The sequence below is a fragment of the Perna viridis genome, chromosome 4 (genome assembly GCF_037379345.1).
Source record: "Perna viridis isolate PV_CMFRI_1.1 ecotype Kerala chromosome 4, ASM3737934v1, whole genome shotgun sequence".
Lineage (NCBI taxonomy): Eukaryota > Metazoa > Mollusca > Bivalvia > Mytilida > Mytilidae > Perna > Perna viridis.
In genome coordinates, this window is record NC_142448.1 from 9225811 (window position 1) to 9242464 (window position 16654).

A 16654-nucleotide genomic window follows, 5' to 3' on the forward strand; every position below is an offset into this window, starting at 1 on the left:
TTTTAGAAAAAAAAAATATAAAATCCAGCAGGTTTTCGGAAATTAGTTCTCTTCAAACTTTTGAGTTTTCTACACTTTACACTACGTTGCCACATGATAAATTGAAAACTCGTTTTAATGGATTTATTTGTTACTCTTTTGCTGATTAGACAAATTATGTTGTTCTTGGTTACAAATCCACATATTTATTTTTAACATCTCAGAAAAAGTGTGCTTGACTTTATCACTGATAACATATTTTTCATGTTTGGAGGATATATTTTTCAGTAAAAAGTTAGCATTCAAATTGGTACTAATTGTGCGCCTCTCCTAGTCGACTTGTAATGGTATTAAAATGAGACTGATTTTTTCAGAATCACGTAAAGAATAAAAATATAAAAGATGCGAAATCCTTTAAATTTCATATACAGATATATTGATGTATGTATTGTCCATTAACAACCCTTCTTTTTGTAAATTGTTATCTTCAATATATCCAGCAGAACTTGATATAATGAGACTACCGAAACAGTTATTTTAGCCTCTTCAATTCGACTACAGTGGTCATATCTGTACTAAGATAAATAATAAAAGAGACAACTTTAGTTTTAAAGTCATAAAGTTTCCTTTCTTGCACCGCAACGAACCGTCATCTCCTGCATATGCTGTTTGAATTTCACAATTGATTCGTTACACTAGTGGAAGTACTTACTACTCTGATTGCCTTGAACACCAAAAATATCTGCGTAATATACTCCTTAATCAGGGATACGTCTCAAAAGATCTCTTAATAAATTATTTATCTGATATCAGTCCTTGGTTGAAATTACTCAATTTATCTAAAACAATGAGTAATAGTTGCTTTTGTAGATTATTCTTTGAACTAATATGACCACTGATAAACCGATTATGATACAATAGCATGCGAATACTATTTAATCACCACCGGGTTTTTCACGCTCCAATGGAAGAGGGGGTTGTTTTGTGCATTGTAAAACCTTGATTAGTTCACCAATTCGTTTGAAAGGCCTGCACCAAGTAAGTTTCATTATAGTACCAGCTACTCCGATGATTTAATATTTATTTTGTTAGATTTAATTTGGATTTGAGTTGAAAATGGATCGGATAAGTGTTCAGTAATTTTGTTGTTACTCTTATTTTCAAGTTTATTCTAGTAGATTATATTTAGGTAGTCCTTAAAACTAGAAATTATAAGAGATAATACATAATCTACATAACGGAAAATAAAATTTGAGGACTTGTATATTTAACACTTTTTTTCTATTCTAGCCTTATAGAAATCCTTCTCATACGAATATAGGAACAGACCGATCAAGAGTGGCACACAGTCCATTCCCACATGTAGTCTGATGGTCTGTTTGAAAGTCTAAGCATTGAAATGTCATTCAGAAATCAAACCTTTTAACTACATCAGACTCGACGTGCACGTAGCACTAGTCACTCACAGTTTTCCTTATATGTTTAAAATAGTTATATGCTGATGAAAGTAATCACATTTACGCCCGTCAGTCACACACTGACTCAGATGGTATAACCATAGTAATAACTATACCATTTTTAAAATTGCCATTGTAATGGAAGCAAGAAATGTCTCGCAAATTATTGATGACATGGGTGGTGAACTGTGGATTTTGAAAGAAAATATGACACAAGCACCATTAAATGATTCTTTAATCTGCAAGTGTTCAGAGTGTGATATAATAATTTTCCTAATATTCAACGATTAGATTTTAAAAGACAAATCTTTTGCATAGAGTTAACACATTTGTCGTAAAGTGTTCGTCTATCTAACTGTATTTTACATTGAACTGTAGTGTACTCCTGATAGGTAACTTAGTTAAACTTAATTTTTTCAGCCCCAGTTCTTTGATAATAGATTATTTAAAACTGATTCCCGAAACTCGTTCATCTTTAATGACATGAAACCAGTTTCAGACATCCAGTACTTATATATTGCAAATTATTTTCTAAAGACCTCACGATTGTACTACAACTTTAATACTTATATGATTTACTTTGCTTTGTAACAAGCTTTCTGATTGGCTGTTTTTCTTTGAGCAATTCAGGTTATGTTATGTTGTATACCGTCATATGTGTTACGGTGCACATTCCGCGATTAAAATAATCCAAAACAAAATAACGTTTTGGTTACAAATCAATTATTAATATTTGGACTGTAATCTTTTCAACAAACAGTCGGTATTCCAATGAGAACAAATTGTGCTCCTCTATTAGCTGGCCGATTTTTTTTCAATGTTATGAGGCTGATTTTATAGCTGATCTGATACAAAGTAAGGAACATCGTTTAGTCACATCCTTTAATCTCAGTTTCCAATATATAGATGATGCAGTGAAATAAGCCTTATATTTTGACCTACCTATTTAAGTTTACCCTGGACTTGACTTTTTATGGACAACTCGGCAGGTGTTTCTAGAAAAAAAGCAGAGGTCCTTTACCCTATCGGTGCACCTGGGCCATGCTCCTAGTTTTGGTGCCCGTGTTTATAGAAAAGCAGAGAACGCTTACCCTACCGGTGCACCTGGTTCCTGCTCAAAGAGTCCGAGTTGTTGATTTACTTTTGTTTCTTTGCACGTATCATTTTGGTTATTTTATGTTGCTTGTTTTCCTGTCCGGTCTTTGTCCCTGAACAACGTTCTGTTGATTTCCGCTATGATCTTGACTCCTTTGATTAGTCATCCATAAGAAATCAATTTATAAGCAATGTTTCTTATTCATTTATCTTCTTTTAATGACATATACTCAATAACCAGATTTTGGCCAGTTTACATATGCGATTTCGCATACTCTGTTAAAAAAATTGGAACATTCCTTAAATATATTCACATAGACATAAGTCTAATGGTAACTGCGATTAAAAAATGATAAATGAATTAAAAAGAATTTTATCATATATGTAGACAGAATGATTATCGTATTTTCTGAATATTATCCAATATCCTTCGTTTAAAAATACATCCATGTAATTATAACCAAAAAAAAAAAAAAAAAAAAAATAAATAAATAAAATAAAAATAAAAATAAATAACAAACAACTTAAAACACAACATTTACCATGATCTTTCTGTAAAGATTTATTTAGAAAATTGGGAGGTATATATACACTGATGTAAGTTTTGTTACAAAGCCTGCTTCTTTGAACTACAGTCATTTGTTTGTGTTTATTACTGGTAGTCATAAGACTTATTTGCAAGTGTCTGATCAATGAGTTGTGTTGTCGTCGTCTATAGATGGTTATAACATGGGACTCTTTTGACTTTGAATTGGATTTGAAATCCAACAGACAAAGTTCCAGTTCTGATACTTTTCCCTTCCGTACAATCAAACACCAGAGACAATTCAGGGTAAATTATCTAGACCTAAGGTCATATAAACTCATCACGTTGTGTCTATTGTCGTCAGTCGTAATAGTATATCTTTGAAACCGCTTAATAAACTGTTAGCAACTTGGATCATCAGTACACTTGAAGTATCTACAAATGTATTTAAAAATGCGTCGATTATGTTTCTTTAATCAAGCATATGACATAGCCGCAATTGTTATATTTAGACCACAATAGTCAAGTCACAAATTTCGACATATTTCTGAAATATATAAATGAGATACCGGAAAATAAGTAGACACTTTCTTCGGATAGCTGATCTGATTCGAAAGAAAGAATACCGTTTAGATAGATCCTTTAATCTCAGTTTCCGCTACATAGATGACGTTGTATCTTTAAACAATTCTAATTTTGGGGATTTGATGTATAGCATCTACCCAAAAGAACTTTAGATAAAGGATACTACATACACTGTAAAATCAGCCTTCTGACACTATCATATGTTAATAAAGTTATCAACAAAAAAGAATTGTAACGAATATAAACATTTGTATTGTTAATACGGATTTAACATTATGTGGACCAGAGTTTCACACGTCATCAATCAATAACAGAGCTGACACGAGTTTAAATAAATCCTAAATAACATTTCGCAACTAGAGACAGACATATTACTTCGTTAAGGTAAGATACCCAAAACTTCCTGTTTAAGACAAATATTAACAAACAAAAATAAAATAAAATAAAATAAAATAAATAAAATAAAAATAAAAAAACAAAAAAATTAAAATAAATAAAAATTAAAAAAAAAAGAATTTATACATCAAAACTAATTGTTATTTTGTACGAGTAATCAAAGGAACTAAGATTCTAACGAAATCAAAAGAATGTATTCCAGGGACACAGACCAGACATGGAAAACAGACAAACACAACAAAGAACATAAAGTAACTAAAATAATACATACAAAGTAACAAAAGTAAATGAGCAACTCGGACTCTACTGAAAACTGGGAGCATGGATTAGGTGCACCGGTAGGGTACGCGTCCTGTGCTTTTCTAGAAACACCCGCCGAGCTGATCAGTATTCATGATAAATATTTGAAATCATCATCAAAATCTAACGTAGTTAAAGTTAATACTCGTAATATTGTAGAATGTTGCCATCAATACACAATTAAGTTTTTCAATCAATTTAAAGATCCGTCATATACTCGATACTCCGCTCATAGTCAAATCATCTGGCAAAACACTTCTAGTGATACTGTTTTCTGCCATAGAATTAGAAAATCGTTTAGACGGATGAGCAATATGTTCAATCATACATAAACGAATACCCGATTTCGAAATAACAGAATCAAATCTAACCATAATATAGAAATAACTTTAAGTTTTATACGCCATTTATTTTTATTCAAACACTTTTTTTTCAAATTTTCCAAGTGTTTGGTCAAAGAAATGTTCATCCATTTATTTACAGAGAATGACAAAGAAGGTTTTTGTTTATGTTATACTGAGCTTAACTGTATCGGAGGCCTATTCAAAGTAAGTACGAAATTTAAAAAAAAACCGTTCATATAACAATATATTGGATTTTAAATACAAATCTTCACCCGATGAGGAAACGACTATTGAAATGCACCAGTAATTTTGCGTGTAGAATAATAAAGTTGGAGTGATAAATGTTATTTATCTGAAAAAAAAAATTATCTGAAAATCCAGATTATCTGCCACGATCCAACCTTGTTGCACTTGTGGTGTGGATAATTGTATAATATAAACTGTAATATACTACATATGATCTGTTGTGATATATCGTAATTATTATAATTTGTTTTGAGTAGCTGTTATTAAAATAAAACATGCCCAAGTATAATAAAAAGTCTTTTTTTAAATTTCATAAAAGAATTATTTTTAAGGTTGAAAAAATAACTTTTTTAACATCCCTTCAGCACCTGCGTATGGAGTGTTCATATCACAATTCATACGTTATGCCAGAGCTTGCCGAAACGACTTTTTGTATCGCGCTAGAACTCTAATAAATAGGCTTCTGGAACAGGGTTATGTTGCTACAAGATTGAAGTCATCACTACATAAGTTTTATGGTCGTCATCATGAACTGGTGGATCGTTATGGTGTATCCATCTGCACCATGAAAACTGATTTATTCAACGGGTCATAGTTTTCCTTTCCTCGTTTGTCTACCCCGGACTTGACTTTTTGACAACTCGGTGGGTGTTTCTAGAAAAGCAGAGGACACTTACCTTACCGGTGCACCTGGTCCATACTTCCAGTTTTTAGTGGAGTCCGAGTTGCTCATTTGCTTTTGTTACTTTGTATGTATGATTTTAGTTACTTTATGTTCTTTGTTGTGTATGTCTCTTTTCCATGTCTGGTATTTGTCCTTGGATTACATTCTTTTGATTACCGCTATAACCTTGGCTCCTTTGATTTCTCTTTAAATACCTTTATACTTTTAACTTCTTCATTACAAATATTGTCAATACGCCAATCCGTCCATTTAAGTTCAATTTAATCTCATCGTTCGTCTGAATAGGTAAACGATTTGTCAACCAAATATAGGGAAATAAATACTTCCTTTTTTAAGTACAGCAAGCTAAATAACAATCCATTATTTTCGTATGTTATAACTCAGTTATACTTATATGTTATCAATAAGGTCCAAATTTGGCCACACTACACATGCATCAGTTTTATACCTTTTAATTCCGCCTTTTTCTGATCATCACTTTCTGACAAATATGGGCTTTATTTCGCCATAATTTCCCTCTAATACAGACACACCAGTGCACTTGATAAAATGGTTGAAAGCATGGTTGGGCATAAATAATTGTCAATAATAAAAATTGATTTTCTGTTTAAAAGTATAAAAATCCCAACTTGATATCACTGTTCACCTTTTATCAATTCTACAGTATGCGAAAATAAACTATGTTGAGGAAATGTTTTGAGATATTCAGCACATATTAAACGTAAACCATATTAAAATTCCTGAGATTTCAATAGAAAAACGACAGACACAAATACACAATAGGTGATTTAAACTTTGTAAATATTTAGACCGTATCTATTGAATTAAGCAGTTTGTTTATTGTGTCATCTCCTGCAAATTTTGGTCATTTTTAATTTCATGCAGCGATGGACGATTTAAAATTTTCCCATTTTACAAACTGAGAGACAATGATAAAGATTTACGTGAAGCCAAAGAAATGATGTTTATTCGTAAATTTAAATCGAAATTGAATGGACGTTAACATTTTTCATGTTTAACTCCCTTTATACTATTATAACGTCACTATATGTATAACGTTACCATTAACTACGTTGTCGTTATGTAATGTCACCTTAAGATCGGCAGCAGTCATAGAAGCGCTAGTGATGTGAATACATAAATATATCGTGAAAATCTGATCGTTTTGGATTTTTATATATATATGTATGCAAATTGTTTATCAAATCAACACTGGCAATCTAAATGAACCCCAAACCAATATTTTCATATATTGTGATAAAAGAAGAAATACGTTGAGAACAATTCATTGTATACAAGCGTTTTAAAAGGTTTAAATCCCTAATTATTCTAAATATAACAATTTTATCTGTACATTGTATGTTTGTGCGACTGGATGGTTTTGAATTTGGAAGAACCGTAAAGTCTTATAGCCTTAAGATCCATTAAAATTATTGAATAATAAAGGGATTAATTATTTATGATAAAAACGCACTTAAAAACCCCCCAAAAAACATGGCCTAAACGTGAACTCATGAAACTGAATTTGATGCCGTTTAATGTGATATTGGGAGGAGTCTACCACAATTGAAAATAGGACTGTTAATACTATGTGTCTAACTGATTTTTCAGTGCGTTTTTATCATTAATAAAATAAATATATGTATTTAGCAGCTGTTTATATAGACACAAAATGAGAACAATAAAAGACAATACGTGTTTTCTTCATTGAAAATTGTTTCGGCCAAAGGTTTCACACACCGATGAAACATGCAAAATGGAACATTCCATTTTTCAATGAAAGAAGTGTAGTTGGATTTTTGTATTGAAATGAATTTTTGACTTTGTGATATTATTTTATCGCGAAAATAAAACCAAAAAATCAAGTGAATATAGTAAATTAATGAAAATTTCCATTTCATACACATAAAGTGTTTTCAACAACCATAAAGCAAGCAATTTAATGCTGTTAAAAAACAAACCAAACAAACAAACAGAGAAACAAATACACAAAAACAAGAACAAAGCAAAACAAAAACTGCGTGTTTTCTTTTTAACTGTTTTTCCTATGATTCTTTGTTTGCATATAGTAAGTCTTTGAATGTCCTACTCTTGATACCTTAGAATGTAGTTGTTCTTGAAGATTTTACCGAACTTACGGACTTTAGTATGGAGTATGAGCTAAATTTTAATTAGCCGTAGTTTTCACGGGATGAACCAAGATTTTTTTAAGTGTTGTTAGAGACTTGGAGGTCAATGTTCTGGAATTGACTAATTGCAAATTACAAATGCAAATATTCACTTGGCATCAGCATAGGGTCCGTTTTTACTTTCTTTTTTTAACGAATTATTCATCACCTTAAACATAGGTAATTGAAGACTAAAAAAAATTTAAAAAAATAATCATTGTTCTATAATACCAAAATCCCATAAATCTAGAAAAGTATTCTTAAATCCGAATTCTTAAAAAATACATGGTAAAATATAAAATAATAATAATAATAATAATAATAATAAAACAGAACGTAAGAAAGATTGAGTTCAAAAGTATTTCAGCGTGTAAATAAAGGTATAAAATTTACAGGACACTTTTGTAGAAGACGACTTATCAGCTCAAAACGTTGATTCAATTAAGGAAATGTCAATTATTTTGTTAGTAACAATGTTGTTATACCATGGAAAAGCAGCTTTATCTTCTGCTTTGAAACCCGGTTCTACGTTTTAGATCGACTGTGCAAAGACTATTATGTCAGGACATTGAGTAATTGACTAATTACACAACTAAACGTGTAAAAAAAAAATAATATTTTTTATCAATTGAATTCATGCTTAATTATGCTTTTCAGCTATCTAGTTACATTAAAACATATTTACACCTTTCTCATTATGTTGAACTCGTTCCAAACACAATTTATTTTTTTTACTTTTGCGTGTCTTATATTTTACCACACAATATGTAAAGGCATAATACAGATTGACTTAAATTTGAACTGTTTCGCTTTTGATGACATTTAATTCTATCCATATTTACACCTTTCTCATTATGTTGAACTCGCGCCAAACACAATTTATTTTTTTACGTTTACGTGTCTTACATTTTACCACACAATTTGTAAAGGCATAATACAGATTGAACTAAATTTGAACTGTTTCGTTTTTTGTGACCTTTAATTCTATCCATAACATTATAACATACGAGTAGTGGTTCTTTTAATTACTAACTATTGATTTTCCTTTTTTTTTTGTTTTTTTCTCAACTGTAAAGGCTGAATAACTTTTCTCTAAGGCTACTTACATGTTTGTGTTCGTTAATTATATACAGGTAAATACAGGTATTGTTTCAAAGTTGTGTAAGAAATTCTTCAAAACAATTTTGTACTAACAAAAGAAATGGATCTACTTTACTTTTATTTTATATCAATAATCTCTTAGTGAAATGTCTTTTATGAGTATAGTATGTCTTTACAGAGTATGTGGACACTATTATCAGACGTATCAGTATTGGGATGGGTACCATAGTTGCGGTTGGTTGAACCGGCGATATCATACCTGGTATTGATACAAACCATTCTTACACCAAAACCTTCACGTTGAAAAACTACTTGAATATAAGTATAAATTATGACAAAAACTACGTTTGTAAAGTTTTTTTATCTTTAAAAAGAAAAATAGAAAAACAAAATAATCACACAATATAGAAAAAACCGTCAAGTAAATATATTTACAGGTCACTTTTTGTTCAAGCAAAATCTATTACATTTCTGACAGATCGATGTTCAAGGGAAACTGCTGTAATAAATGCTATAGTTAACACAACTAATTGCTTTAAAAAAAATCAGCATATGGTTTAATATATGGTAATAATGCATCTTTATATTTCAGCACTAAGTACTCTGAGTATTGCTGTACCGGCTATGAACACTATCCTGCCTGTTATCGTACGTACCATTCATACAAAAATGATATTTTTTTACATTGATATGATTTTATGCGTTAGCTATGATGGACAGAGTTCATTATTTGCTTACGGTGCATCACCATGTCGCTAGAATGGGTGGAGATAAAGACAGACCATTTTCTCCTATTTTGACTTCTGATTTTTCTGGTCTATTCTGGTCTTTTTGAGATTTATTTCTACCCGCTGAATGTTGCTATGGGTAAAGTCTTATTCGGTGAGGAGAATGTGTGAGACTTTCTCTGGGAAAGCTTAATACATTTCTACACAGCCAATCATTTCCAAATTATTATTAAATAGGTACTAGTAAGTAAATTTGAAATAGTATCTATCGGTGTAAACATGAATTCACACTTGTCATTTTGCTTCCAATGACCAAAGATTTATCTGCGAATAACCTTTTGACGTTAATGAAACAATGTGACTTTGAATTGTTACATCATTAATTATTAAGTTGAAGGAGAATTCAGTGCGAAAACAACGGGAAAATATATTATTTTCGACAATAGCTTTCACAAGTGTAAATATGTCTATTGAAAGACAAAAGAGTGCTTCTGTTCTTGCGTAATCGATCGTCTTCTTTCGACTTCTGTCAGAATATTTTTAAGTCATTCATAGTTCTGGTCTTAAATTTTACATTTATAGCACATCTCTGACGCTTCGTCCATATTATATAAAAAACGGTTTGAGTACGATTCATGTAAGATGGTATATTTTTATATGGAATTGATTTATCTAATTGGGCAATATTTAACGAAAATAAAGTGAAAGCAAATATAGATATAGCAAATATGGTGCCACTTTTCTTATTGAAATAAGAAAAAATAATTCACACTTATTAACATTAAGCATTATAAGTCTTTAATAACGTTTCTATTCAGTGTGATAGAAAGCGTCCTGGTAATCAAACTTAATATTATGAAGGTGAAATCTTTTAACGCTCCCAAACATACATTAATTAAAAAAAAACTTTGATAATTTTGTCAGCTCTGATTTGATATATTATGCTTACAACATTCCAAAATGATAAATTTTGTAATGATATGTGGTTTTAATTGTTCTAAAACATTATACTAATTGTCGTGGTCTGATATGTCTATCGGCCGATTTGTCCGGCATTCATAAGGGTTTATGGATTGTAATGGTCCGAAATGTCTTTGGGTGGAATTGTCCGATACAGGTACACATTATAGTTTTTGAAAATTGCGAAACGTCTTAAAATATTTCTTTTATTTAATTTAGTTTCGTATCATTCTGTTTCGATTTGTATCGTTGAATTTTATTTGTATTTCGTTTTGATTCATTTTTCTCGAATTGCTTCGTTTCGATTCCTTCTTTTATCGATTTTCTTCGTTTCGTTTAGTTTCGTTATCATTTTGCAATTTTGAAGTACCCTAGAATTATTTGTAACATTGATTACGTAATTTTCGTGAATATCTGGGGTACAAACTGTTATGGCTAACTCTATGTTGGAAAAACTAAGATTGGTATTTAATCATTGAAACTTGCGAATATTTTCCGAGACCGGTTTACAAGATTACTCAAATGAAGCTGCCATGATGGTGTGTTTCAGCTCCTGAAAGTGAAGTTGCAAACTTTTCAAATTTTCAAAACTTTATAACTTTGTTATTTTATATCAAATTTTAGTTCTGTAAAATGTTTCTTTTAGATAAAATAATTCATATTACGTATGTGAATTCATAGCTCTTTTACTTGAAAAATAAATTTGTAGTGATATTTATATGTACATGTAAACCTCTATTTTTGTATGAATTTGTAAATTAAATCTTATGCACATGTAGTCTAATTACTGAATATTTATTTACAAATTAAATGGATAGAAAAAAAATTATTTGCAATGTTGGTAACCAAAATAATTTTTCAGTTATCTATAAATATGAAAAAAGATATGATGATTTAAACTTGATGCCCCATGCCTCGCAATGAATTTTTTGCCAACCAAAATCAAATGACAGGTTAGTGATGACATCACAAAGAACTCCCCTATAAGAGAAATGAAGGAAACTAAGATTAATTATTCTGGCGGAAATAAAAAAAATGTTATTCAGGGACAAAAACCAGACATGGAAAAAGACAAACACAGCAAAGAACATAAAATGACCAAAATAATACATACAAAGTAACAAAAGTAAATGAGCAACTCGGCCCAACTAAAAATGCATGAACCAGGAGCACCGGTTGGGTAAGCGTCCTCTGCTTTTCTAGAAACACCTGCCGAGTTTCCCATAAAAAGTCAAGTCCGGAGTAGACGAAAGAGGAAAGGATAATAACATTCACGTGTCCACGAAACGAGTAGAAGTCGTCTCCTGTTTCCTTTTCTGTCTTTTGAGAAACATATCGTCAATTGACTTCGTTTTGGCGACTTAATAATAATAAGAAACGGAGCAAATATATTAAGTCGCAAAACTTCGTTTTGACGATTTAATAATAATAATAATAATAATAATTTCATTGAAATTGAACAATGTTGACATTTCGCCTATTTTGACGGCCATTTTGAAACAATGGTGGCTTTTTTGACAAATTCTGAAACCGCCATTGTATTTAGGACGTAATGTTTACCCTAGAAATAAAATTTCATTGAAATCGAACAATATTGAAATTTTGCTGATTTTGGCGGCCATTTTGAACAAGAAATGGCGGCTTTCTGAAATTTTTTTTCCGCCTATGATGTCGACAAGTCAGAAACAGCATTTTGAGTTATTTTCATACATATAATGAGTTCCACTAATTTTATAGAATTTTTTAATTTTTTTTCTACGTAGTTTCGGCAAGCTCCGGCATATCGATTTCTAAGTGTAGGTCAAGATATGAGACTGACTTCACAGTGTCTGTAGTATCCTTTATCTCAAGTTCTTTTAGGTAGATGCGATGTATCAAATCCCCGAAGTTAGGATTGTTTAAAGATAATACGTCATGTATATGGCGGAAACTGAGATTGAAGGATCTAGCCAAACGATATTCTTTCTTTCTGATCACATCAGCTATAGAGTCAGCCTCATAAGAGTGAATGAATAGGTCAGCAAGTAAAGGAGCACAATTTTTCCCATTTGAATGCCGACCGTTTGTTGAAAAACACGTCCACTACACTGGACAAATATGGACAAAAATTCCAGCATTTTGTAAACATCTTCCTCTGTATATTTGGAAGATGATTTGGAATTATTTCTTACAAAGTATGAGGAATCTCTACCAAGAACTATATATTTGTATCTAGGTGTACCATCTTTTTTGGAAAAAACAACGATGCATAATGTTTTTAAGTCGGGATTTTAACTGAGTATGGGTAATAGAAGTATACAGTGTTGAAAAATCATAGGTTTTAATGCTATGATATTCAGATAGTAGTCTTGAACTGATTGTCTCTAAAAGATCTTTCGAATTTTTCAGGATCCACATTGAATTAATACCACTACGGGAGTAACAAGTGTTGAAGCTTACAAAATCAGGGATATCGGGTACTCTATTAGAGTGGTTTCGTAACTATTTATCGGGTAGGGCTCAAAGGGTTGTTTTAAATGGGTCACATTCGGATTGGTTGTTTATAAATGCTGGAGTAACACAGGGGTCTATTCTTGGACCCTTGTTGTTCCTAATATTTACAAACGACATTGTTGACGAAATTCAAGCAACAATCAAACTATTTGCTGATGACACAAGCCTATATGTTATTGTTGACAATCCTATCAGCGCGGCTGAAACTTTAAATAGTGATATCTCAAAAATTTATAAAAGGTCTCTAGATTGGCTAGCGAAATTCAATCCACAAAAAAAGTGAAACAATAAGTGTGTCTCGTAAAGTAAATAAACCTATTCACCCTTCACTAGAAATGAACAGTCGCGAAATTGCATCTGTTGAAAATCACAAGCACCTAGGTGTTTATTTATCGAGTGATGGTAAATGGATTGACCATTGCAATTACATAATTGATAAATCGAACAAAAGAATCAACATTGTCAGAAAATTAAAATCATTTTAGATAGATTTAGTCTTGAAAAATTATACTTGTCTTTTATACGTCCGATTTTGGAATATGCAGATATAACCTGGGATAATCAAAACCAAACTATTATTGATAAAATTGAAAATGTACAATTAGACGCTGCTCGTATTGTAACAGGTGGAACAAAATTAACCAGTATTCTAAAACTCTATGACGAAACCAGATGGGAAAAACTGACAGACAGACGTAAGAGACACAAATTATTATATTTTCATAAAATGGTCAACAATACGGCCCCACAATATCTTGTTAATTTAGTGCCCAACTGTGTCGGTAGTAGACTCGAGCATAATACTCGACAGACGGAAAATTTATTAAATATAAACACTAGAATCAGTCTTTATGCGGCCTATTTCCTACCTTCATCTATCAAACTCTAGAATTAGCTTCAACCTGAGATAAGGACATGTAATTCAATTTCGCTTTTTAACAACTAAGTCCCAGTCTATTTCTACATCGAGTGTCGTCTCCGTCAAATGTTACACGCCAGCATGCGCATGAACACAAATTCCCATTTATTTGTAAGGAATTTAACTGATTCACCCAACTGTCGCTGCAGTTCGCCTGAAACTAATAGTCATTTCTTACTAACTTGTCCCTTATACAGAAATCAAAGAAGAGATTGCTGGATCCTTTTAACACAATTATCTGTTACTGTCGACGAAAAGCTCCTATTACATGGTTCAAATGAATTAACCGACAAAAAAAATAGTGATATATTTCTGTTGGTGCAATATTTCATAATTAAGACAAAACGTTTCACATCCTATTAATCTGCAAGTATATTCTGCATTTCATCATCTAACTTTAAATATCATATATTATTTACACTTTACTACTTATTGTTTGATCATAATAATTATAAATTATGACACTTAATACTATATATTTGTTCTACGAAACAATCTGAGCATGTGTCATACTTGTGTTTAATTTTTGTATGCTTATCTTAATAGGAGACAGATTTATAAAAGCTTTGAGTTTGTCTCTGAATCCTAATTTTCAATTTATGTAAATTAATAGTGGATTTTGTATGTTTTCATGAATAAATATTGTTTACATTAAGTTTCATCAAATTTGTTCAATGAATAAAAAACGTATGGCCGTGAAAAAAAGGGGTTTTTGGGGAACCATGAGATTTTCAGTTTTTCGTTGCCATGGCAACTGACAACATATCGATTGACTTTGTTTTGTTTCATTTTATTAGGCTCTTTAAACTGTACCACCATACTAAATTTCAACTTGGAAACGGTAGGCATTTTTGCAAAAAAATTTTTATGCGAACTCAAAGATATTAATGAGACGCGGTATTACAACAAAGTTTTATTAAAATTGCTTACTAAAGAAAACAGTTAAAGGTGTGAGAAAAAAGTGGATTTTGGTATCCATGAAATTTTCTTTTTTTTTCTTTGAAAGTTTTTTTGTTGCCATGGCAACTGGCAATGTATCGATTCACTTTTTTGTTTAATTTTATTAGTCACATTGAGTTGTACCACCATACCAAATTTCAAGTTTCTAGCCACCAAGGTTTACGAGATATTGTAATGTCCTAGATTATGAGCTTTTCACGTTTCCATGGTAACGGTAGCCATTTTTTTCGCCAATAGATCTGGTGCACCACTTCTCAATACCGTCTACCTCCATACCAAGTTTGAATTAATTCCTTTCAGTGGTGCTCTCTAAAAACTCCGGATAAAAATCATTGGAATAATAATAATAACAATTATAATAAAAAACAGTCAATAACAATATGTCGCCCCGACATTCGTCTAGGGCGACATAATAATAATAACAATAATAAGAAGAAGCAATAAATCACCGCCACTTCGTAGTCGACGACTTAATAATAAGAAACGGAGGAAAAACAATTAGCCGCAAAAATTCGTTTTGGCGACTTGATAATAATAAGAAACACGGTAAAAACAAAAAGTGTCCGCCACTTCGTGGTCGGGGACTTAATAATTAAAATTTACGTTTCCAAGACACGTGTAGAAGTCGCCTCCCTTTTCCTGATCAGTCTTCTGAGAAACATACTATCAATGGAACTGCTTATAATTAATTGTGGCAGCGTAAAAAACCTAGATATCAATTTTCATAAAAATCGGATAACTCTGAATTTTCGAGCGCGGTGGCGGACATTTTGAAATTGGCGGCCGATACGTAGCTCCGATTGTAAATTGAGCCAAAGATTATTACATGGGACGGCTCAAAGACCCTAGATATCAATTTTCATCGAAATCTGACAAGTTCAAATTTTCGACAGCGTTGGTGGCCATTTTGCAAATGGCGGCGGAGACGCACGCGATTTTTTCGTGATTTTCTTTAAACTAGTGAGCTCAATATATACATCAAGTTTCGTTAAATTCTGATTAGCAGTTTTCGAGATATCTGATGTTCCAATTTCCTGTGTAAAAAAATGGGTACGTCCTGTCCGGCGGCCATTTTGAAAAAATGGCGGATACTGGAATCAAATTTTTGGTGTTCTGCATCCTTTGAAGAATAGTTCTAACTTCCTGTGATAATTAAAATAATAATTATAATAAAAAGAAACACAGTAAAGGCAATAAGTCTCCGCCACTTCGTGGTCGGCGACTTAATAATAATAATAATAATAATAATAATAATAATAATATTAATATTAATAAGAAACGGAGCAAAAACAATAAGTCGAAAAACTTCGTTTTGGTGACTTAATAACGAGTGATACTGTGTTTACAAGCAAAACAGAAAAGTCGCCAAAACTGGCAAATATTCGAATTTAGACCACATTTGAAGCCGCCATTGAATTTAGAATGTCATGTTCACCCTAGATATCAATTTTCATTGAAATCCCAGAATGTTGACATTTTGCCTATTTTGGCGGCCTTTTTGAAAAAAAATGGCGGCTTTCTGACAAATTCTGAAGCCGCCATTGAATTCAGGATGAAATGTTTACCCTAGGAATGAATCAAATTTCATTGAAATCCAAGAATGTTGAAATTTTGCCGATTTTGGCGATTTTCGGCTTTCTAAAAAAATCTTTTTACGCCTTTCAAGAACAACCTTCTGAGTTATTTTCATTTGATTAACTAGTTCCGCTAAT

General features: G+C 31.6%; 1 protein-coding gene across 1 annotated transcript in view; it reads left to right on the forward strand.

Annotated features, from left to right (window-relative positions):
• Positions 1–3929: 3929 nt before the first annotated feature.
• The window catches only part of LOC148618755 (uncharacterized), a 73851-nt gene continuing 61126 nt past the window's right edge, over positions 3930–16654 (forward strand). The window contains exons 1-4 of the mRNA XM_088577936.1: positions 3930–4026; positions 4822–4886; positions 9061–9144; positions 9475–9530. Of these exons, the coding sequence (XP_088434062.1) occupies positions 4825–4886; positions 9061–9144; positions 9475–9530 (202 nt within the window). The 5' untranslated portion in view covers positions 3930–4026; positions 4822–4824. The remainder of the gene's footprint in view (positions 4027–4821; positions 4887–9060; positions 9145–9474; positions 9531–16654) is intronic.